At 37.9% G+C, this 24,486-nt stretch overlaps 1 protein-coding gene across 2 annotated transcripts in view; it reads left to right on the top strand.

The window, feature by feature from the left end:
* Positions 1 to 1,737: 1,737 nt before the first annotated feature.
* C5H11orf65 (chromosome 5 C11orf65 homolog) overlaps positions 1,738 to 24,486 on the top strand; it is a 46,005-nt gene continuing 23,256 nt past the window's right edge. For both annotated transcript variants that reach the window (XM_053924217.1, XM_053924218.1), the window contains exons 1-3: positions 1,738 to 2,074; positions 15,148 to 15,236; positions 20,909 to 21,001. In XM_053924217.1, the coding sequence (XP_053780192.1) occupies positions 15,156 to 15,236; positions 20,909 to 21,001 (174 nt within the window). In that variant the 5' untranslated portion in view covers positions 1,738 to 2,074; positions 15,148 to 15,155. The remainder of the gene's footprint in view (positions 2,075 to 15,147; positions 15,237 to 20,908; positions 21,002 to 24,486) is intronic.

Genomic DNA, 24,486 nt, shown 5'->3' with positions numbered 1-24,486 from the left:
TGCCTTCTAACTGGAAAGCAAGAAAATTAATCTTATAAATATAATACTACAAGTTGTATAATAAGAAAAAATAAAAGAGAAGGAAAAAATGAGGAGTAGATTAAGGGTATGCAGAACAGAGAGAAGGCAGAGAGGAAGGACAAATTTCTATAAAACCACCAAGAATTTTCTCTGAGTTGAATTTCCTCGTAAGGTGTTCCTAGATTTAAACAGATGTATATAAATGTTTATATAGAAAACCTGATGGTTTGAGTGCTAATGATCCTTTGTGGCTACTTTAAAGAAATATTTTCTTTTAAAAGAACTGAAAAATGTTTACATGTAGTAGAGCAATAAAAAGAGGTCTGAGCCCATTGCTAAGAAATTACTGATTTCTTCTGGATCATATTAGAGGCAAAATAATACATGTTTGAATAGTAACCATTATAATTACTTTTTTAGTAATTCAAATAGGTATGTCACTAAAAATATGTAGGGCCTACTCTAAAGTAATATATAAACAAGGTAGTGTCCCTTAAATGTCCCTTAAATTTTTCTACTTCATTTTCTACATTTAAAAAGTAATTACTTTTTTTCTGAATAGCTTACTGGCTTAGTTTTGTAGTTTTATAATTTCAATTTTTAAAATTTTGGTGAAATACACATAAGTTTACCATTTTAACCATATTTAAGAGTATAATTCAGTGACATAAGTATATTTAACAATGTTGCTCAGTTTTGTAGTTTTGAATTTAAAATTTTAGGTCTAGTTCCTACTAAATTAAAATATTAAGTACAAGTGTACATAATGTGTCCATGATTATATTGTACAGTTTATTATTCATAGCTACCGTGTATTTATGCATCAAAGTAACATGAAAGGGAACTAAAGCTCATCCCTCCTTCTAATTATGATTGTGATAATGATTTTAAAGAACTCTGGAGGCTCAGTGAATCACTGAATTAGCCTACAGGGAATTTCTTCAGAACAAATGTTTTTATTGTACAGGGAAATTTTTCTTCTGGTGTTTTTTTATACCGTAGACCTTCATCTTTCTTACAAACTAATTGTATTACATGCACAAGCATAGGAAGGAAATAGAGCTGGGCAGTTTCCGAACAAGATTATTCGACATTGCAGTAATCCATGACAAACTAAAGCATTGACAAAGTGTGAGATACGCAAATTTCAAGAGAATCAAACTTGCTTTAGATCTGCAGTAGTTGTATAATTTAAGGTTATCTGGATATTCATTTAAGACGTCATCTGTTTTCACTTAAAAATTGGTTTAGGGTTAACCGGCTAAAGAGCTTCAATTTAGAAGCAGCACTGAACTGCAGTCACGTGTCACTTTATTCTTGGATCCTGAGCAAGACCTGTCAAATCACTGGTAAGATCTGTTTTCTTATTTACAAATGAATAAATTAATTAAATAGAAAACATTTCACTGTATTTCTCCAACATCTTTAAAATCTTGGTTGAAGTGACTGGAATTTATAATATACTGAGTCCAATTTTGCAGAAAATCACTTCGCTTTCCCTTCTAAAAACCTTTGCCCGGGGGCCTGTAACAAATCACAAGGGCGGCACTCAAGGGTGGAGAAAACGTCAGAGTCGAGGGGCGGGGCTGAAAACGTCAGAGTCGAGGGGCGGGGCTTGGAGGCGGGGCTAAGAGGGTCAGACCCGGAAGAACATACGGAACAAGAAAACGTCATTTCCGCCTGCGTTTTTTTTTTTTTTACGGAGTACTGAGGCGACCCCAGGCTACTGGCTAATGGCAGGTGAAGGGAATGGTGTCCCCTCCTTATCAGCCCGTACCGTTCGTCTTTTGGGAGACTGCTTTCAGCCTACTCTGTTTCAGAGCCGTAAAGGCCCCGAGTCGCTGAGGTCCCGCACCCTATACAACCCCTTAAGGAAGTTTCGTTTCTCTGTAGCCCCCACTAGGCCTCAGCCTCTCCTGTATTCTTGCCCAGGATTAACCCCTTCACCCGCGCTTGCTCTCCTCGCCCTGGGTGAACGGGCATCGCTCTGGGTGGAAAGCGCTCCCTGCCTATCTGCCCGCCCGCAGTTCCTCACTCTCCCACCTGTGTAAAGGTACGATTGCGTCCACCTTCAGGCCGAGGGGGAAAACTTAACCTACCTCACATATTTTCTGGACTTATTTTCTGTTCCATCCATGAAATGGTTTTCTGTTTTTCCATGTAGCTATTTAGAGATGGAAAAGGGAAAGGCGTTTTTAAGGAGTAGGATTAGTAGTTGTTTTCCTTTATCTGCTGTTAGTAAAAAATAAATAACAGGAAAAAAGGAAAAGCGAAGCTACAAAACCGAAAAAAAATCACAAAACAATTCTTTATTCAATAAAGCAGGGGAAAGGAAATGGGAAGTATATTAATTTTAATACTATTTTCCAAGTTATGAAGTAAGTGGAATGGAGAATCTAAAGATTTGTAGGCTTTTTCATGAGTGGAGCTATGTGTTACAAGTTACTAATTTGGGATAGACAAAACTCACCTCAAAATCTGCAAGTAAAATATTTTATTACCTGAACAGTGGTTTGACACCACTTTTTAGTATCTTAGGGTTTATGAAGCGATCTCACATTGGTTATTTATTGGGAGCCTCGTAATAACCATATGACATCAGTATTGTTTTTAATCTAAGGCCATCAACTGCCCTGACCTCTCTTTTCATCCTTGGACCTTTTCCTCTTCAACGTACTCAGAAGACTTCTACCCTTCAAGTTATCCCTCTTTTACGTTTAATTTCTCCCCCACTACTGGATCATACCCAACAACACCTTAACATGTGTTAATATCTCCCATATTAAAAAACTAATCCCCTGAATACATTCCCACCACCTAGCAACCACCCCTTACTCTGCTCCCTAACAGAGGTCCAAAGAATTGTTACTATTCTCAATTTTTTCAACTGTCCCACTTCCTCAACCATCCCAGGCTTTCTTCCTTTCTACCCCACTGAGACAGTACTTATCAAGGTCACCATCAATTTCATCCGGCCAAATCTAACTTACTCTCAATCCACTTGACCTTCCAGCAGCATTTGACAACTGAACATGTTCTTTCTTGAAATATGTGGAAATTAATTATTCCTCAATAATGTGAATGACTCATTTCTGACTCAGATAATTTTGAATACTGGAAGATATTTCATCAATATTTTGAGCTATTCATACCATACTCGTGACATGCATACTAGTGTGCATTAACATTTTCTTCACTTTCTTAAGTCTAGACAACCATCAAAACAATAAATCGAGCCTGACTTGTGGTATTTCCAGATTCCTGAGGTGTAAATTGCCCCACCCTGGCCAATTCTAAGCTACAGTCCTGGCCTCAGGAACTGGGAAGAGATGTGCAGATGTGCAGCGTCAGACAGTGTTTCCAGCACGCAGAGACCAGTGGTTCTCAGCTGTGGCTGATTTTGCTCCCCAGAGGACATTTGGCGATGTCTGGAGATAACTTTGGTGGGTTGTCACAACTCTGCTATTGGCATCTGTTGGGTAGAGGCCAGAAATTCTGCCAAACCTCCTACTGTGCATAGGACAACCCACACAACAAAGAATCCAGCTCAAACCATCAATAGTGCCACTGCTGGAACACCTTGCGATAAATATAAATAACCTCAAGAAAATAAATAGAAGTAAAATACGGTGAAGGGGAGGAAAAAACTGTACTCTCTTAGGTTCTATGATTGAAGTCTGCAAATGAAACTGACAAAGACAGATTAACAGGAGAAAAGGGATAAAAATTTTATTTGATGTTAATATTTTAATTTTACATGCACACAGAAAGGGAAATGAAAACCCAAAGGGGCTGTTAGTATTGTGTACCATTTGAACAAATGGGCATAAGTTTGTGAAGTGAGGAGACACAGGAGAGAGGATTGGGAGTAAACTACTGGAAGATAAGGGTTATGTAAGTAAGGTTTGTTTGTGCAGGCCCACCTCAGTGCCAGTGATAAGTCGTTTTCCTCCTCCTGGTATGGGAAAGGAAAGGGGGACCACCTTCACAAAGGGAAATTACTGATGCAGACCCAGCCAGCAGTGTCTGCAGTGTTGTGGGTGCAGCGAACAAAATCACTGTGGACTGCAGAAGTCCTGTGGAGAAAAGGGACAGCAAGTCCACTCCCTGAGTGAGAGAGCACTCACGGTGCCTGGACAGGCTTTTATTGCTTTCTGGGAGTATTATATCAAGGAAGGTCTTAATTCATCATTGTCAGACAGTAATGATCAAACAGTAAATAACATTCCAAGAACTATGAGGGCTTATTCTGAGTCAGGGTCCATTAGCTAAAGGGCCATAAAACTTTGGGAAACAAACTCATTTCATGCTGGGACCCTTATCAGAAAATTGAGGGCATTCTTAGCAAAGCAGGATTCACAGGATTTTATGCATTCTTTCTTAGGCCTGATTGCCCCAGGGAACTGCCTGTTCCTGCCCAAGGCTGCAACTACATCCCGGCATTGTTTCAGGCTTAAGTCAGATAGGGGAAGTAAGGCAGCCAAGCGATTGGGAGACTTCTTACAGACAGAATGAGGACTCAGGCTAGTCAAAGCCGAGAGGCAAAGGTCCATCACCCCCTTATTCTATAGCCCCCCAAGTCCTTCCCTGATGGCCCCATTGTGACCATTCCTGTCTTAGGTCATCCCTCCCTTGAAGAATCTTACCTATCATTGGCTAACCAGTCATCCGCCTGGGGCCAGACAGAGTGAAGTAAAGTGGGCAGAGGTGGTACTCCCGCCAGGGAGATAAGCTTTGTCTCCTTAGTGGCTTAGGGTCCCAAGGTTTGTTACTCAGCCTTAGCCATGTGGGGTTATAGCTTCTGAAACCAGGCACGGTGGTTCCCAACAAATTACCTCCTTTTTGGGTGGGGTGGGAAGACACAGGGTAGAGAGCTTTTCCTACATCTGCTGTTTCTCAGTTGTCTTCAACTCAAAATAATTTGTATGTCAAAGTGGCAAATTTTGGGGTGGAATGTTCTGATCCCCTTTAATAGTAAAAAAGTGATGAGTTTTCAGTATTCCTTTTATTTTATTTAATTGTAAGTTTAAATAATTTAATTTTTAATAATGACTGTTTAAAAACCAGCTCACAAAATTTTTGAAAATTTAAAATTTGGTTTAACTGACCCAGTACAAGCCAGCTCCAGCTTACCACCCAAACCATGCCAATCAATTTCTCATACAGTTATAGCCTGGCTCCTGCCTACATTTTTGATCTTCTACTCCTCTGCCTTTTCTCTAAGCTCCAAAGACAGTTTTCTTTCTTTCAACCACTTTGCTGTCATTGTCTGTTTGCATCATGCAAAGTAAAGTCTCATTAGACAGGCCTTCCCTGACTACTTGTGCTGAAATACTATCGTTCTTTATCCCACTGCTCTGTTTTATCTTCTTCCTTGCACGTGCACTTCTCTGGGCTTGTACCTCCATATTTTAAATAATGTGTTATTTTACTTACTCTTGATTTCTCTTAGATTTAGCTATTTCTGGTAACCTCCTACAATATAAAATGAGAATTTAGCCCTCACACCAAACTACTACAACACACACATATGAGTACACACACACGTACACACACTCATTCTCCACCCTCATCTTCCTAGTTTAAGAAAAAAAAAAACCCTGCCATAACACCAAATAAATTCCAAAAATTTAACTTCATACAGTGTAAGATTGAGTTATTCAAAAATAATAAATATCCAGGGTAAGTGTGCTTTGGAGACAGGAGCCAGTCACCAATCATGTTACATCCAAATTCATATTATCACGGGTGCTGTTACAGGGTATGTTAGGGTGGCTGTTGCTGCAGGCTGTGAAAGAATTCACAGAGAAGAAAAGACAGAGAGCAAAGTTTTAATTCACTTTCTGTGAGGGAAAGGGGCTAGTGTGAAGAGATACAACAGCCATGAAAAGTTGGGGCTCTGAGTTTTTACTGGGCAATAAAGGGGGAGGGGAAGAGGGATGGAGCTGGGTAGACACGGCAATTAGTGGTAAGTTAGGAGGTTTCTGGCTGATTGTGCAGGCTTCAGTTTGTTCTGATGCCATCTTTGAGGACAGGGTCCGGATGCTCTGGTCTGGCCTGTCTTATTTGTATACATTCTGAAACACCTGCTTGGGGATCTCGAGTGAGGAATGCTTTTCAGCAGTCGCTCCAGTCCTGAGAATAGAGGCTCAGAGTAGTGACAGTTAATCATGCCTGACAGGCTCAAGGGGAGATAGACAGCTAGCTCTGGTAAAGAGTGCCTGAAACAGACCTTTTTTGTTCTTTCAGGGTATGTAATTATGGTGTGTTGCTGTCATTGTATCGTATATTTTGATATTGTATAATTATTCCTGGCTGAGCCATAGTAATAGTTTAGCTTTATTTTGTCATCTTTTGCCCGCTCTCAGAGTGATACTTAAACACTAGTCAGGTACAACTCCTCTAGTCTAACCCTCCAGTAGCTTCCTATCACTTAAAATAGACTTAAAATAGAATTCTAACTTTTTACAATGGAAGACAGCGGTGTAATCTGTTATCCCACTGCATCTCTGCTGTTATCCCGCACCACTCTTCTCTCCAGTCTATAAGCCACGCAGGCCTTCTTCCTGTTCCAGCTTCCCATTTCATTGCCTTCATGTTTGCTATCCTGTCTGCCCAGGAAGCTCTCCAGATGTGTAAATGGCTCACTCCATTCTGGTTTCTTAAACAATAATGAAGTCACATAATATGTAGATTTTTAGCCTCCTTTATCACTTATTGTATTAGTCCCCAATAAATATTTATTTAAAATGCTTTTTGGTTGCTGCATGATATTAATGAAATGTTAAAATTTGACTCTGACCCCCAACACTTATCATAGTAAGCCAGGTCTAAACAAGGAGATGGGAACAACAGTAAAAACAAGATCCTTAAGCAAGATTAAGACCTTTCCAAGTGGTGCCTGATATACAGGGTGTCAGGTATTGGTGTACAGATTTCAGTTTCTATAAGGTTTAGCAGATGTTCCCGACATTACAGGAAACCAGCTGAATGAAATACCTGGGCCTAATCCCAAGACTACACTTTAGACCAATTTTCAGTTGTAGAGATAACCTTTTAAAAGTTTATTTCCAATGTGTCAGAGACCTTTTGTAAAATAAAATAAGAATGAATTATTAGAGAAAGAAAAAAGTAAAATCACACAAACTACAAGCCCACTGATGATGTGTTTGTGCCCCCACAGCAATGTCAAATTGCTGTAAAAGTTTCCAGCTGCTCTCAGTTGCTTTCTTTTTTTTTTTTTTTATTGTTATGCAATTACAGATGTATGCCTTTTCTCCCCATCCCTCTACCCCACCCCAGGTGAACCCACCTCCCTCCCCCCTCTCCACCCTCCCCCTTGGTTTTGTCCATGTGTCCTTTATAGTAGTTCCTGTAATACCCTCTTCCCACTATCCCCGCCCCCACCCCCTACCCCCGCCCTGGCTATTGTTAGATTGTTCTTAACTTCAATGTCTCTGGTTATATTTTGTTTGCTTTTTTCTTCTATTGCTTATGTTCCAGTTAAAGGTGAGATCATATGGTACTTGTCCCTCACTTCCTGGCTTATTTCACTTAGCATAATGCTCTCCAGTTTCATCCATGCTGTTGCAAAGGGTATAAGCTCCTTCTTTCTCTCTGCTGCGTAGAATTCCATTGTGTAAATATACCATAGTTTTTGGATCCACTCATTTGCTGATGGGCACTTCGGTTGCTTCCAGTACTTGGCTATTGTAAATTGTGCTGCTATGAACATTGGGGTGCACAGATTCTTTTGGATGGGTGTTTCAGTGTTCTTAGGGTATAATCCCAGCAGCGGAATTACTGGGTCAAAGGGCAGTTCCATTTTTAGTTTTCTGCTTTCTTTATCTCATCAGGAAACAAGCAGTTAGGGATTAGCGAGGGTCTGTGGACCGCACTCCCAGCAGCACAGTCTTAGAGATCCACCTCCAGGGGATCCACCCCAAGCCTTTACCCCCTGTCCCTCCCCACTTAAGGTTTCAGGTGAAACCTGCAATGAATTGTTCTCTTGGTGACAAAACCATTTATAGAAATTATTACTCTCGTAGTAAATGTTCATTATAGCAGTAATAAAAATAAACATTTTAAATTCCTAGATTCTATCACCATTGTATACATTGATATTCATACTCATACATACATAGTTACACACACACATATTTGAATAGGGGAGGGAGACCCTAACAAATAGGTTATTACAGAAAACTGTTTAACAAACTGCTCTTTAAAAGTTGTATGGTGTGATATGAAACATTTTACATATCAATGTGTACATTTGCAGCATCACTTTTAATATTTTCATAGGATTCTATTGTATGACGCATCATTTACTTAACCAATCTCCTATTCAGTCAGCCAGAAAATATTTACTGATCACTTACTCTTTGCTAGAAATGAGACATGCAGCAATAAGCAAAAAATGAGTCTGCCTTTAGCAAACTTATATTGTAGGGGCTGAGATATATAGTAAAGATGTTCAATACACATGAAAAGGATACTGATTTGTCAGCATCTAACAACCTTTAGTCTTCATTTCATGAGAAGTGGGAAGCAGGTGTGTGCAGGAAGCCTGTGTGAAATTATTTAGGTCAAAGTGCCCAATAAAACTGATTCAGACATGTTTATATAATTAAAATGGATTTTTAAAACCTAGTTTTAAATTTTTACCTACAAAATTGAGGGTGTTTGGGGGAAAATTATATAATCTGCATGAATTACACAGATGCTATCTTGTGCTCTCACACATGTCCACCGCTTTATACCTTAAATCACTAAGCATAACAAGAATAAAATTCACGACTCCATTATTGCAAAGGATATTAAAAGAATCACACTAGTCCTAATATCCCATTTATGTTTAATTTTTCACTTTTGTAAAATCTAGAAATTAAACACTCTCATAGGATGTTTATAAGTGTAAATCAACATTTTTGAGGACAGTGTGGCCGTGTCAAAATTTTAATGTGCATACTCTTTCTATGTAATTACATGTCTTAACTACATGTATATTGTAAAAACAAAATCACACAATATAATAGAGCATATTGGGTAAAAAGTCTCCTTTTCACTCCTAAACCCAATCCTCTTAGTCGCCCTGGTCCCTCCCCAGAGATGATCACTCTTAGTTTCTGGTATCACTTTCCAGAAAGAGTCGATGCAAAATACATATGTCATAGTGATTCCACTTCTAAAACTCCATCCAACAAAAACAGTTGCACATATACACAAACAGATGTATAAGGATATTCCTTTTGTAAGTGTAACAGCAAAATGTAGAAACAACCTGCACGTCCAATGATGAAGTATTAATAAATTATGACATGCCCATACTTAGGAATACTGTGCACCTATAAAAATAATGAGGGAGATGTATATTAACTAGGAAAAACCTCTGACACATTGTTAGGTAAAAAAATGCAGAAAATAAGTATAATTTCATCACATCAGTGCCACCAATCCTGTATGATGGGTGTGTTTATCTGTGTATACAACATTCAGGGTCCTGCAGAAGTAAAGCCCGGCTGAGTGTGGTTGGTAGGGTAATCATACTGCTGTAATAATGTAGAGGTTTAATTTGAGCAGTTCGCCTAAAATGTCATTTGATGTGCTTGCATGTGATATTGTTGTTACATAGTTACATGCTTATGATTTTGTAATAAAAGATTTTGTAACAAAAAGGGGAATTGTGCCAGACTCTGTATATATAACCATGGGCATGTATATGCCTTTCAAGAAAGTACTGGGCTAGAAGAAATGGAGGATTTCTTACTCTGTTCTATATTGTTCAAAATGTTTACTATAAGAATGGATTTATTATTATTTATATAATAAATTTTTAAGGTATTTTTATTGACTATGCTATTACAGTTTTCCCAATTTTTTCTCCCTTTATCCCCTCTCCACCTGCCCCCCCAACCCCCCAGCATTCCCCCCACCCTTAGTTCATGTCCATGGGTTGTACATACAAGTTCTTTGAGTCCTCTGTTTCCTATACCATTTTTATCTCCCCCTATCTATTGTATACTTACTAATTATGCTTCTTCTTCCCTGTACATTTTCCCCTGTTTTCCTCCCTTCCCCTTCCCCTCTGAAATCCTTCCATGTGACCTCCATTTCTCTGATTCTGTTCCTGTTCTATTTGTTTGCTTAGTTTTTGTTTTTTTCCTTTTCTGTTAGGTTCATTTGTTAATTGTGAGTTTGTTGTCATTTTACTGTTCATAGTTTTTGTCTTCTTTTTCTTAGATAAGTCACTTCAACATTCCATATAATAATAGCTGGTGATGATGAACTCCTTTAACTTGACCTTATCTGGGAAGCACTTTATCTGCCCTTCCATTATAAATGATAGCTCTGCTGGATAGAGTAATCTTGGATATAGGTCCTTGCCTTTCATGTCATGGAATACTTCTTTCCAGCCCCTTTTTTTGCCTTCTCAAGGTTTCTTTGAGAAATCAGCTGATAGTCTTATGGGCACTCCTTTATAAGTAACTTTTCTTTTCTCTTGCTGCTTTAAGATTCTCTCCTTATCTTTCATCTTGGGTAATGTAATTATTATGTGCCTTGGTGTGTTCCTCCCTGGGTTCAATTTCTTTGGGACTCTCTGAGCTTCCTGGAAATCTATTTCCTTCACCAAATTGGGGAAGTTTTCCTTCATTATTTGTTCAAATAAGTTTTGCTCTCTTCTTTCATTTGGGCCCTATTTCTTTGTCTTGGCACAGCTGATAAGTTGTAAGGGGGCAGGGCCTGAGGTACCCACCCAGGCAGGGCAACCCTCTTCGCTGTGCTGCAGTGGTACTGCTTTTGGGGGAGACGCCTGAGAGGGAACAATGCAGCTGGCCTGCTTGTCCATAGAGTACTTTCCATCAGACTCTACTGTGAGACTGAGAGTTTCTCCGAACGTAGCAACCGCTGTATCAACTCTGAGTTTCGGTTATCCCTTAAGTCAGCCCCACTCTCACAGCCCTCGCAGCCAGTTACCACACCGCAGCCAGTTACCACACTGCAGCCAGCCACCACACTGCAGCCAGCCCGGCCCCCAAGGTCCACTGACTTACCTCAGTTTTTCTCCGCCAGTGAGCCCTCTTGGTCTGCAGCCCTACCAGTCTGGTGGTTCTGATTAATTTTTTCTTTAATTCCTTGGTTGTCAGGGTTCCATGCAGTTTGGTTTTCTGGCACTTCTGGTTGTTTATTGATTTTAGATTGGTTGTTATCCTCCTTTTGGTTGTGTAAGGAAGTGAAGGATTTCTACCTATGCCTCCATCTTGGCCAGAACCTATATAATAATTTTTAAAGTAAATAAATCTAAGTGATAGTATGAATAATTTTGGATTTTAAACAGTAATGAGATTTAAGTAGGAAATGATATTTACATATTTTTCTGATATTTAAATATTACCCTGATTCTATGATTATTTGTGAATACCAAATACCTGTATCCTGTATCTTGGCCAGAGAAAAAGAACTTGGACAGGAAAATAATATAAGAGTAATAATCTATCTCAGAAAGGCCACATTACAAACCAACAGAGCAAAAAAAAATGACAAGATTTGGCTGCAATTGATTAATCAAAAGATGAGTAATAAATTTAGAACTTTATCACAAACAAGTAATAAATCAAGGTAACCACCATGTTTCAAAATTGAGTATAATTTTTCTATTTTTTCTCATATTTTAAAATTAAAATTTTGATGTGATTTTTAAGTTATGATAAATTTCAAATGGCAAAGGCATCTTCTGTATTTATCTTTTTTTTAAGATTTTATTTATTTACTTTTAGAGAGAGAGGAAGGGAGGGAGAAAAGGTGGGAGAGAAAAATCAATGTGCCAGAGATACATCACTAGGTTGACTCTCACATGCCGCCCACTGGGGACCTGGCCTGCAACCCAGCTGTGTGCCCTGACTGGGAATCCAATTTGGGACCTTTTGGTTTGCAGGCTGGCGCTCAGTGGACTAAGCCACACCAGTCAGGGCTATATTTATCTCTTTTAATGATAGAAACAGTGAGTGTCCTTAAAAATTATTAAAACTGATTTTCACACTATTCAGCAAAAGACGTTTTTTCCTGAAGTGTTCTGAAATACACAGATAAACTACACTTTGTTCATTCTCCACCTGCTGGCTAGAAAGAGTATATCTTAAAATACTCTGATCAAAACTGGCAATCTTTTAAGCCCCATATATCATTCCTTACTATTATTTGCACTAATAATGAATAGTAAATTATGAGGATAATTGTGTTTAAAAATGTTCATTATATTAAATTTTTTATCCAAAATAATGCACGTGCATAACTCTTATTTTTGAAAGTAGTTTGTATAATAATCGGTACAATTTATTGAATGGTTAAAAATGGTCCAGAAAGTATACTAAATGCTTTACCTGTGTTATCTGATTTATTTCTCACAATTCTATGCGGTAGGTACTACGATCTCCCATATTTTACAGAGGAGAAAACTGAAGTTGGAAAAGGTTGAATAACATACAAGATCACACAATTAAGTGTAAGGTAGAATAAGTTAATATTTAAACTCCAATCATACTTCAGACCCAAAGATTCAATCCCTCCTAGGATCCCTTGGCACATGCCTCCTATATTACTAAAGCTATTTGAAGGGGGAAAAGTCAGACTGTTTTCTTTGTCTTTTTCCTAATTGTTTTATTTTCTTTAATTATATTTTATTGATTATGCTATTGCAATTGTCCCATTTTCCCCCTCTTAATTCCCCTCCACCCTGCACCACCCCTCCCACCAGCATTCCCCCTGCCCCTTAGTTCATGTCCATGGGTTGTACATATAAGTTCTTTGGCTTTTCCATTTCCCATACTATTCTTAACCTCCCCCTGTGTATTTTCTACCTACCATTTATACTTCTTATTCCCTGTAACTTTTCCCCCATTCTCCCACCTCCTCCCCCTCCCCGCTAATAACCCACCATGTTATCTCCATTTCTGTGGTTGTGTTCCTGTTCTAGTTGTTTCCTTGTTTGTTTCTGTTTTTGTTTTTTTAGGTTCCGTTGTTGATAATTGTGAGTCTGTTGTCATTTTACTGTTCATAGTTTTTGATCTTCTTTTTCTTAGATAAGTCCCTTTAACATTTCATATAATAAGGGCTTAGTGATGATGAATGCCTTCAACTTGACCTTATCTGGGAAGCACTTCATCTGCCCTTCCTTTTTAAATGATAGTTTTGCTGGATAGAGTAATCTTGGATGTAGGTCCTTGCCTTTCATGACTCTCAATACTTCTTTCCAGCCCCTTCTTGCCTGCAAGGTTTCTTTGGAGAAATCAGCTGATAATCTTATGGGAACTCCTTTGTAGGTAACTGTCTCCTTTTCTCTTGCTGCTAAGATTCTCTCCTTATCTTTAATCTTGGGTGATGTAATTATGATGTGCCTTGGTGTTTTCCTCTTTGGGTCCAGCTTGTTTGGGACTCTCTGAGCTCCCTGGACTTCCTGGCAGTCTATTTCCTTCACCAGATTGGGGAAGTTCTCCTTTATTGTTTTTTTAAATAAGTTTTCAATTTCGTGCTCTTCCTCTTCTTCTTCTGGCACCCCTATGATTTGGATGTTGGAACATTTAAAGTTGTCCTGGATGTTGCTGAGCCTCTCCTCATTTTTTTGAATTCTTGTTTCTTCATGCTATTCTGGTTGAATGTTTATTTCTTCCCTCTGCTCCAAACTGTTGATTTGAGTCCCAGTTTCCTTCCTGTCACTGTTGGTTCCCTGTGTGTTTTCCTTTATTTCACTTTGCATAGCCTTCACTTTTTCATCCATTTTTCAGCCATACTCAACTATTTCTGTGAGCATCCTGGTAACTAGTGTTTTAAACTGTGCATCTGATAGGTTGGCTATCTCTTCATCGCTTAGGTGTATTTTTTTTGGAGCTTTGATCTATTCTTTCATTTGGGCCATATTTTTTTGTCTGGGTGCACCTACATAGTAAGGGGCAGAGCCTTAAGTATTTGCCAGGGTGGGGCAACCCAAATGCCTGCATTGTGGCGCCATCTGTGGGAGAGGGGGCCAAAAGGGAACAATGCTGCTTGCTTGGCTTGTGGCAGGCTTTCAGTCACTTCCTCAGCTACCCACAAGCAAATTGGGCCCTTCTGGTGCTGATTCCCAGATGGGTGGATTTGTGTATCTTCTAGGACCCTGTGGGTCTCTCCAACAAACTCTCCTGTGAGGATGAGAGATTCTTCTGCTACATTAACCCCATAGGTTTTTTCAGTCACAAGTTTTGAGGCTTTAGTTCCCTGAGGTGGAACCCTGGGTTGCACTGTCACTCTTGCTCCCCATTTGTTCTTCCTGGTTTATCCACATGCAAATGTGGGGCCGCTGGTTTACTAGCCACCACCTCACCCACCCCAGTCCTCCAGCCACCACCTTGCTGTGAGTCCTCTCCACCGGGCTGCCCATCTCCACCCCTCCTACTAGTCTGGATGAATGTTTCTTCTTTACCTCCTTGGTTGTCAGACTTCCACACAATTCAATTTTCTGGCAGTTCTGGTTGTTTTTGTTTTTACATTTGTTGTTGTCCTTCTTTTGGTTGTGCGAGGAGGCACAGTGTGACTACCTAAGCCTCCATCTTGGTCAGAAAGACTTTTTTTCATAGAACACTTTCTTTCTATTCTTAAACATGTCAGTTTTAAAACTAAGCAATATCCAGTTGGAAGAAAATATCTAGTTCTAAGTTTCCAAATAATTTTAGCATCAAAAGAGAAAAAAATTAAAGATTATATATATGTATAGGTTTTACTTTTATTTTTCATAATAAATGGTATATCTTCTAGACAGCACCTCTGGTGTCTGTCTTTCTAAATATGCACATATTAGTAGATGTATGTTACATGTATAAATATTCAGTTGGGATTTATAAATCTTTTTACATTTAGCATTTTACAAGTAGCAGTTCAGAATTTAAAAATTTTAAGCAATGTTTACTTACTTTGTTTGGACTATGATGAAGCATCTCAAAACCATATTGCTACTGTAAATTTAATATGTGACATTTATACATTTTTTTCATTCATACAACTTTCTATTTAATTTTCATTGAGTTCTAGTGACAGTTTCATAATGGAGTATATCAAATAATTTCAAATACATCCATTTTTCTTATTTTCTTTCAGGACTTTAAATGTCTTGGAAAGAAGAAGTAGAATTTACAAAGGGTGATAAAGCCGCCAGAGTCATTCAGAAGGCCTGGAAAAGGTTCCTTGTAAGGATTTTTCCTTTTGCAACTTTACTGAGATATAATTTAGATATCATATGATTCCCCTCTTTGAAGTGTATATTACAGTAGTTTTTAGTATATTTACAGAGTTATATATAACACTTTGCTTTAAAAGCACACATTTTTTTTTAAATTTCAAAAAGTTAACATTAATTAATATTCTCATTATATTACAAATATATTACAAAAAAAATTTGTCTCACAAATATTTTATGCTGTTCCTGATCTGGGCCAGGGACTTTGCTAATAGCTGTTACCAATGAAAATATCAGCTATTGCCCTGGCTGATGTAGCTCAGTGGCTCGAGCATGGGCCTGTAAACCAAAAGGTTGCCATTTTGATTCCCAGTCAGGGCACATGCCTGGGTTGCAGGCCAGATCCCCAGTAGGGGGTGTGCAAGAGGCAACCACACACTGGTGTTTCTCTCCCTTTCTTTCTCCTTCCCTTCCCCTCTCTCTAAAAGTAAATAAATAAAATTTATTTTTAAAGAAATATCAGTAATTGGATCATTTGGGTGTCACCCCTAAAAACTTTATTTCTTGACTCTGGAATCAGGTTTGTGAGCAGGTGTTTAGGGATACATTCACTCATTAAATATTAATTGAGTACCTACTCTTGAGGAATTAAAGTTCAATAATGTACCACATCTGGGTTAATGTAGTAGTTTCTTATCATGCTATATGGGTAGAGCTTGTCTTTTCCTCCAATAAGGAATATTCCAAGTAGATTTACCTGGTTAGGTGACAGCCAAGAGTAAAATGACTTCACTCTTCTCTCTCTCATAGCAGCAGCTCTCCGTCTGCTGATAATTTTGTGTGAAGTGGTATGGCTCTGTTTCTAGCACATAAGAAACCTTTGTACCAGTTAATCAAGTCTTGCAAAATACCTTCCATTATTTGCCTCTACTGCCTCTACCAAAGCCTTAAAACCTATTCTGGGAGGTAACTATTGATTTTCAACACTGAAATAACTTTTTTCCTTAAAATCTACTATTCCTTTGATGGTTTCAGTGGGCATACTTGTCATCTAGGCTTAAGCTTTTCTGTCATTTGTAGCTTCTCTTACATCCAAGTCCAATGAGCCACTTGCCTTTATTTTCCTGGCACTGGGCTAGCACTTTACAGTAGTTCTTTGCCATTAAGGAGCTTCAGTAGAGAAAGCATATATATAAACAAACAAGTTGTGTGTGTGTATTTTAACCAGACGGTAGACTGAGCACACATTTTCACTTTTTGTTCCTCCAAAACCCCATTGAAATAACAATATACAGAAACTTAATACATAAAAAAGGATGTTTGTGAGCAAATAAGAAATTTTACCTCATTTACAGAAAACCAAAACAGACTGTAGCATCCAGTTAAACAAAACTGTAAAAGACTTGCCCAGATACACTTCAAAGGGGCTCCAGTGAGAGAGCTGGTTTGCCACTGGAACCCTAGAACGAATATCAATTAGGAGTTAGCAATTTAAAAGGCCTGGAAGACAGTGAGTGGAGAAAAGGGGGCTGATTGAAGGTCTATACATGGAACAGCTATCTGTATGATTTGTCTCCCCTGTCACTTTAATATCTAAAGCTTCAGATAGATGGATATTTAACATTAGTAAAAAATCTGTTGGTGGATGGATATTTATTTACTATTGGGAGAAAAAAAACCCTGAAGGCTTATTTCTAAAAAAGTTAAATGAACTATCTGGGAAAGCTCACTCTAGCATAGACTTGGTACTCAACATAAAAACCCTCTTAATTTTAGTATACAAGAGTCACCCTGGTTAATTGCTGGCTATCTGACCATCCCCTATAAGAAAACCTATTGATTAGTTTAATCCATCCACATCACAAAGCTCCCAGGCAATCTTCCCACTCATGAGTGTGAACAGTCAGAAAACAGGAGACAACACAGAAACACAGGATATACTTGCTCCCTAGAAGAACTGACACACACTTTCACTGCTAATTACAGTCCTGTAACATATAAGGCACTGACATACTGCATATGTGACAGTGGTTTCCCACATAGCCTGCACGTACAGTGCACTCTGCACTAGGTTTGTGCAAGTATACATTATGTTTGCATAATGATGAAACTGCCTAATGATGCATTTTTCAAACAGTATTTCTGTCATTACGTGGCACATGACTGTACTAATGGACAACCAAGGATCATCTGACATTTAAGAAAAAATGATATAAAAACAAAAGGAAACAGAAAGAAAAATAACAAACCTGAAGGATTACCATAAAAGTGGCAATTAATTCAGGTTAGACCAGTATGGTGAATGGCTGTAAGGGGGATATATCTGGTGATAAAATGATACCTCACACAATAGAAGGCATGTCTGAGAAGTTGGACTTAAAAATTGGTTAGAAACTCTGAAAAAGGGCTAACCATGAAAGCCTTGCTTCAAGTATAGTGCAAATTAAAATAGTTCTAATATAATGATCAAGTGGGATTCATCCCAGGGATTCAAGGATGGTACAATATTCGCAAATCAATAAACATAATACACCACATAAACAAAAGCAAAGACAAAAACCACTTGATCATATCAATAGATGCAGAAAAAGCATTTGATAAGATACAGCACCCATTCATGATAAAAACCCTCAACAAAGTGGGAATAGAGGGAGCATTCCTCAACATAATAAAGGCCATATATGAGAGACCTACAGCCAATATCATACTCAATGGACAAAAACTTAGAGTTTTCCCACTAAGATCAGGAACAAGACAAGGATGCCCTATCTCACCACTCCTATTCAACATAGTACTGGAAGTCCTAGCCACAGCAATCAGACAAGAAAAAGAAATAAAAGGCATCCAAATTGGAAAGGAGGAAATGAAACTGTCACTGTTTGCAGATGACATGATAGTGTACATGAAAAATCCTATAGAAAACCACCAAAAAACTACTCAACCTAATAAATGAATTTGACAAAACAGTTGGATACAAAGTCAGTACTCAGAAATCAAAGGCATTCCTGTACACCAACAAGGAAACTGCAGAAACAGAAATCAGGAAAAAAATCCCATTTGATATAGCAACAAGAAAAATAAAATACCTAGGAATCAACCTAACCAAGGAGGTAAAAGACCTGTACTCAGAAAACTACACAACACTGAGGAAAGAAATTAAGGAAGACACAAACAAATGGAAGCATGTACCATGCTCATGGATTGGAAGAATTAACATCATCAAAATGGCCAAACTACCCAAAGTGACTTATAGATTCAGTGCAATCCCTATTAAAGTACCTATGACATATTTCACAGATATAGAACAAACATTTCAGAAATTTATATGAAACCATAAACAACCCCAAATAGCTGCAGCAATTTTGAGAAAGAAGAACAAAGCAGGAGGGATCACAATACCTGATATCAAGCTGTATTACAAGGCCAATGTCATCAAAACAGCCTGGTACTGGCATAAAAACAGGCACATAGACCGATGGAACAGAACAGAGAGCCCAGAAATAAACCCAAGTCTTTATGGTCAATTAATATTTGACAAAGGAGGCAGGAGCATAAAATGGAGCAAAAATAGCCTCTTCAACAAATGGTTTTGGGAGATCTGGACAGCTACATGCAAAAAAATGAGACTTGATCACCAACTTACGCCATACACAAAAATAAATTCAAGATGGAGAAAAGACTTTAAGTCATAACACCATAAAAGTCCTAGAGAAAAACATTGGCAGGAAGATCTCAGACATTCCACACAGCACCATGCTCATAGACATGTCCCCGAAAGCAAGGGACATAAAGGAAAGAATAAACAAATGGGACCTCATCAAAATAAAAACCTTCTGCAGGGCTACAGTGTTAAAATACAAAGAGAACCAACAGTATGGTAAAACATATTTGCCAATGACACCTCAGACAAAGGCCTGATCTCCAAAATATATAAAGAACTCACACGACTCTACTCCAGGAAGACAAACAACCCAATTAAAAAATGGGCAAAGGACTTGAACAGACACTTCTCCCAGGAAGACATACAGAGGGCCCAGAGACATATGAAAAGATGCTCAGCATCACTAGCCATCAGAGAGATGCAAATTAAAACCACAATGAGGTACCATCTCATACCAGTTAGAGTGGCCAACATAAACAAATCAAGAAACAAATGTTGGAGAGCATGCGGAGAAAAGGGAACCCTAGTGCACTGTTGGTGGGAATGCAGACTGGTGAGGCCACTGTGGAAAACAGTATGGAATTTCCTCAGAAAACTAAAAATGGAACTGCCCTTTGACCCAGCAATTCCACTGCTGGGATTATACCCGAAGAACCCTGAAACACCCATCCAAAAGAACCTATGCACCCCAATGTTCATAGCAGCACAATTTACAATAGCCAAGTACTGGAAGCAACCTAAGTGCCCATCAGCAAATGAGTGGATCAAAAAATTATGGTACATTTACACAATGGAATTCTACACAGCAGAGAGAAAGAAGGAGCTTATACCCTTTGCAATGGCATGGATGGAACTGGAGAGCATTATGCAAAGTGAAATAAGCCAGGTGGTGAAAGACAAATACCATATGATCTCACCTTTAACTGGAACATAATCAACAAAAGAAAAAAGCAAACAAAATATAACCAGAGACATTGAAATTAAGAACATTGTAACAATAACCACAGGGGAGTGGGGAGGGGGTCATGGGGAGAGGGGTCTATAGGAGCTACTATAAAGGACACAAGGACAAAATCAAGGGGGAGGGTAGAGGTGGGGGAGGGAGGTGGGACTGGCTGGGGTGGGCTGGAGGGAAGGGGAGAAAATGCTGACAATTGTAACTGAATAAAAATAAATTAATTAATTTAAAAAATATTCTTAAAAAGTAAAAAAAATAAATAAAAAATAAAATAAAATAGTTCTAATATATAAAGAGAATATATTTGATCTTCAAATTGTGGTATTGGTGCTAATTTGACTTCAGATAAGCAAGCTGGAGAGATAGAGTTTACCAAGAGTTATTAAGGATGTTTTCATGAAAAAGGGTATGAGGAGAGGGTTACAAAAAATTAGCTTTCCAAGACTGAAGAATTTTTAGGAGTTGCTTAACTAAATTTGCACTAACATGAAAAGCAGATAGGGTTTGTAAATCACTGGAATTACTTACAGGAATGAAGAGGATTCTGTATTGATAATTATAGATAATATTTATTGAGTGCTTTCTTATACCAGAAGTTGTTCTAAGTGCTTTACAAATATTAACACATTCATTCTTCACCATAGCTGGATGAGATAGCTACTATCATCCCCGTATTTTAGATAAGAAGCTGAGCAGATAGGTTAAGTAACTTATCTAGGGTCATACAGTTAGTAAGAACTAACAGTTGAACCAGACAATATTATGCCATAGTCAATGTTCTTACTCACCTGACTATATTTTGTCTTTCTCCTAGATTACTCTGGAGTATACAGAAGTGACCCAACCAAAGTTCTGGATACTCTGTTCATAGTTGTTAGTGATACAATTACAAATTTAAGGGTAACACTCTTTGTGAAAATAATACCAACATTGCTTGGCTTGTCAAAGGAAACCCTGAGTGGATAATATTCTAAAATCTAGTTTACATATATAAAATCTATTTTATGGGTTTTACTCATTTGCCCACTTTTAACCATAAAATTTTATGTGTTTGAACCTTTAGAATGTTACTGTATTCCAACACTTTAAAAGTCTGATTAATATAAGAAGACAAGGGGAACCACGTCAGATAGTAAGATATATTAATCCTAAAGAGGTAAGAACATTATTTATTTTTTAATTTTCTTTTAGATTTTATTTATTTATTTTTAGAGAGAGAGAAAGAGAGGGAGGAAAGGGAGAGAAACATCAATGTAGGAGAGAAACATCAATCAGTTTCCTCTTGCACGCGCAGCAACCAGGGACCAGGCCCGCAACTGAGGCCTGTGCCCTGACCTGGAATGGAACCAGTGACCTTCTACTTGCAGGATGATGCCCAACCAACTGAGCCATGCCAGCCAGGGCGAGAACACTATTTATTGATACACCATCTTTTTTTCTTTCATAAAATTGGGTAGCTGCTTTATAAATGTAATGTGATTGTAGTTGTTCCTTTTAAAAACTTTTTACTGAAGTATTAAGCACACATAAAAATTCATTATACATACATGTATAACTCAGTGAGTCATTATAAGCAAACCCTTGCGTAACCATCATCCAGATTCTTAGTCTAGCCAGAAGTTTATTGATTTTACTGATCTTTTCAAAGAGCCAGCTTTTAATTTCTTGGATTTTCTCTATTGATTTTCTGTTTTTAACTTCACTGATTTCTGTTCTGTTTTTCATCTCATTTCTTCTCCCTACTTTTGACTTAATTTGTTTTCTTTTTCTAGTTTTTTAAGGTGGAATCTTAGATTACTGATTTCAAATCTTTGTTGTTTTTTAATATATGCATTCAACACTATAAATTGTCATCAAAGCACTATATTTACTGCATCTCACAAAATTGATCAGTTGTAGCTTCTTCTCATTTATTTAAAAATATTAAAAAATTTAAAATCCTGAGACTTCTTATTTGACCCTTTGATATTTAGAAGTGTGTTGTTTAATTTCCAAGTTTTGGGGCTTTCCATCTGTGCTTCTGCTATTGATTTCTAGTTTAATTCCATTAGGACCTCAGAGCATGCTTTTGTATGATTTCTATTCTTTTACATTTGTTAAGTTGCATTTTATGGTCCAGACAGTGTTCCCTCTTGGTAAATGTTCCCTGTAGGCTTGAGAAGAATTCATATTCTGCTATTGTTGGATGAAGTGTTCAATAAATGTCAGTTAGATCCAGTTATTGAGGGTGCTGTTTATGTCTAATTGTGGCCTTCTGATAGTGATCTTCTAGTTGTCCTTGCAGTTCTTTAGTTCCTGTCTTACATATTTGATGCCCTGTTGTTAGGCATATGCACATTAGGGATTGTCGCTATGCCTTCTTAGACAATTGACCACTTTATCACCAAGTAACGTTCCTCTTTTTTCCTGAAAATTTTCCTTCCTCTGAACTCTAAAATTAATATAGCTGCCCAGCTTTCATTTAATTAGTTAAAGTGCTATATCTTTCTCCATCCCTTTGCTTTCAACAAGTCTGTCTTTATATTGAAAGTGGGTTTTTGTAAAAATATAGTTGGGTCTTATTTTTTAATCTCCTCTGACAGTCTCTGCCTTTTAATTGGCACATTTAGACCATTGATATTTAAAGTGATTATTGATACAGCTTGATCTACCTTATCTGTTACCATTTCCTAACAGCATTGCCAAAGAGTATTTGTTGTCCTTTCTTTTCTCTCTCTCTCTTTCTCTCTACTTATTTTGTCTTGCACTCTTTCTGTGCCTTCTCTGTTTTAATTGAGCATTTTCTCTTGTATCTTAGTATATAAATTATACTTCTTTTTAACTTTTTTTTGGTTGCCTTAGAGTTTGCAGTGAACCAATTTACAGATAATCTAAGTCCACTTTCTTTTACAGTTTATTTATTTATTTTTCTAGATAGGGGGAAGAGAAAGAGAAAGAGAGGGAGAGAGACATTGATGTCAATTGGTTGCCTCCCACAGGCCCCAACTGGAGACCTGGCCTGCAACCCAGGCATGTGTCCTGAACACGAATCAAACTGACGAGTTTTCAGTTTGTGTGACAATCCCTAACCCACTGAGCCACACCAGCCACGGCTTTAAATCCACTTTAAATAATAGTAAATGAAATCTCTCATAAACTTAAGAGACAAAGTCATATTAGAGGGAATGGAACTACCTCAAATACACAGCCACCACCACCTTTGAGTCTGTAGATGGTAGAAGAATAAATAATGAATCTCAAATCTTCCAAAGAATATAATTGAGTTTCCCATAGTCTATGATGGTTGAGGAGCTGACATCTGAGAAACAGGGAAAAAGTAGAAGTGGATAAACCAGATATGGATTACTAAAGCAGCAATTCAGACTTTACCAAGCTCAGTCTCTGAAGAGCATTGATGTGATCAGCCCCTCACACTAACTGACTAAAACAGGAGGCATAAAACTTCATGGAGCTGTACATTTAAGATTTTCCTACTTTAGTGAGAAAAGGGTATTTAAATATGCACACACATATATACACATATACACATGTGTGTATGGACTGTCCAGAAAGTATCCAGCCACACACTGAAAAAATAGAGGCTTTTAAAAAAATTTTAACATTTTATTGATTGTGCTATTATAGTTGTCCCATTTTTTTTTATTCCAAAGGGAAATTTTTCTCCTCTGCCCTGTACCCCACTTCCCACCATCATTCTCCCAACTTAGTTCATGTCCATGGGTCATACATATAAGTTCTTTAAGTTCTTTGGCTTCTCCATTTCCCATACTATTCTTAACCTCCCGCTGTCTCTTTTGTACCTACCAATTATGCTTCTTATTCCCTGTATCTTACTCCTATTCTACCCCTTTTCCCCTCCCCACTGCTAACCCTTCATGTGATCTCTATTTCTCTAAATCTGTTCTGTTGCAGTTGTTTGCTTAGTTTGTTTTTGTTTTTTAGGTTCACTTGTTGATAGTAGTCAGTTTGTTGTTATTTTACTGTTCATAGTTTTGATCTTCTTTTTCTTAGATAAGTCCCTTCAACATTTCATATAATAAGGGCTTGGTGATGATGAACTCCTTTAACTTGACTTTATCTGGGAAGCACTTTATCTGCCCTTCCATTCTAAATGATAGCTTTGCTGGATAGAGTAATCTTGGATGTTGGTCCTTTCCTTTCATGACTTCAAATACTTCTTTCCAGCCCCTTATTGCCTGCAAGGTTTCTTTGGAGAAATCAGCTGACAGTCTTATGGGAACTCCTTTGTAGGTAACTGTCTCCTTTTCTCTTGTTGCTGTTAAGATTCTCTCTTTATCTTTCATCTTGGGTGATGTAATTATGATGTGCCTTGTTGTGTTCCTCCTTGGGTCTAACTTCTTTGAGACTCTTTGAGCTTCCTGGACTTCCTGGAAGCCTATTTCCTTTACCAGAGTATGGAAGTTCTCCTTCATTATTTGTTCAAATAACTTTTCAATTTCTTGCTCTTCCTCTTCTCCTTCTGGCACCCCTATGATTCAGATGTTGGAACGTTAAAAGTTGTCCTGGATGTTCGCAAGCCTCTCCTCATTTTTTTGAATTCTTGTTTCTTCATTCTGCTCTGGTTGAATGTTTATTCCTTCCTTCTCTTCCAAATCTTTGATTTGAGTCCCAGTTGCCTTC

This window comes from Desmodus rotundus, chromosome 5, assembly GCF_022682495.2.
Source record: "Desmodus rotundus isolate HL8 chromosome 5, HLdesRot8A.1, whole genome shotgun sequence".
Classification (NCBI taxonomy): domain Eukaryota; kingdom Metazoa; phylum Chordata; class Mammalia; order Chiroptera; family Phyllostomidae; genus Desmodus; species Desmodus rotundus.
Note: the sequence above shows the minus strand (reverse complement) of the source record. Positions and strands in the feature narration are given on the sequence as shown.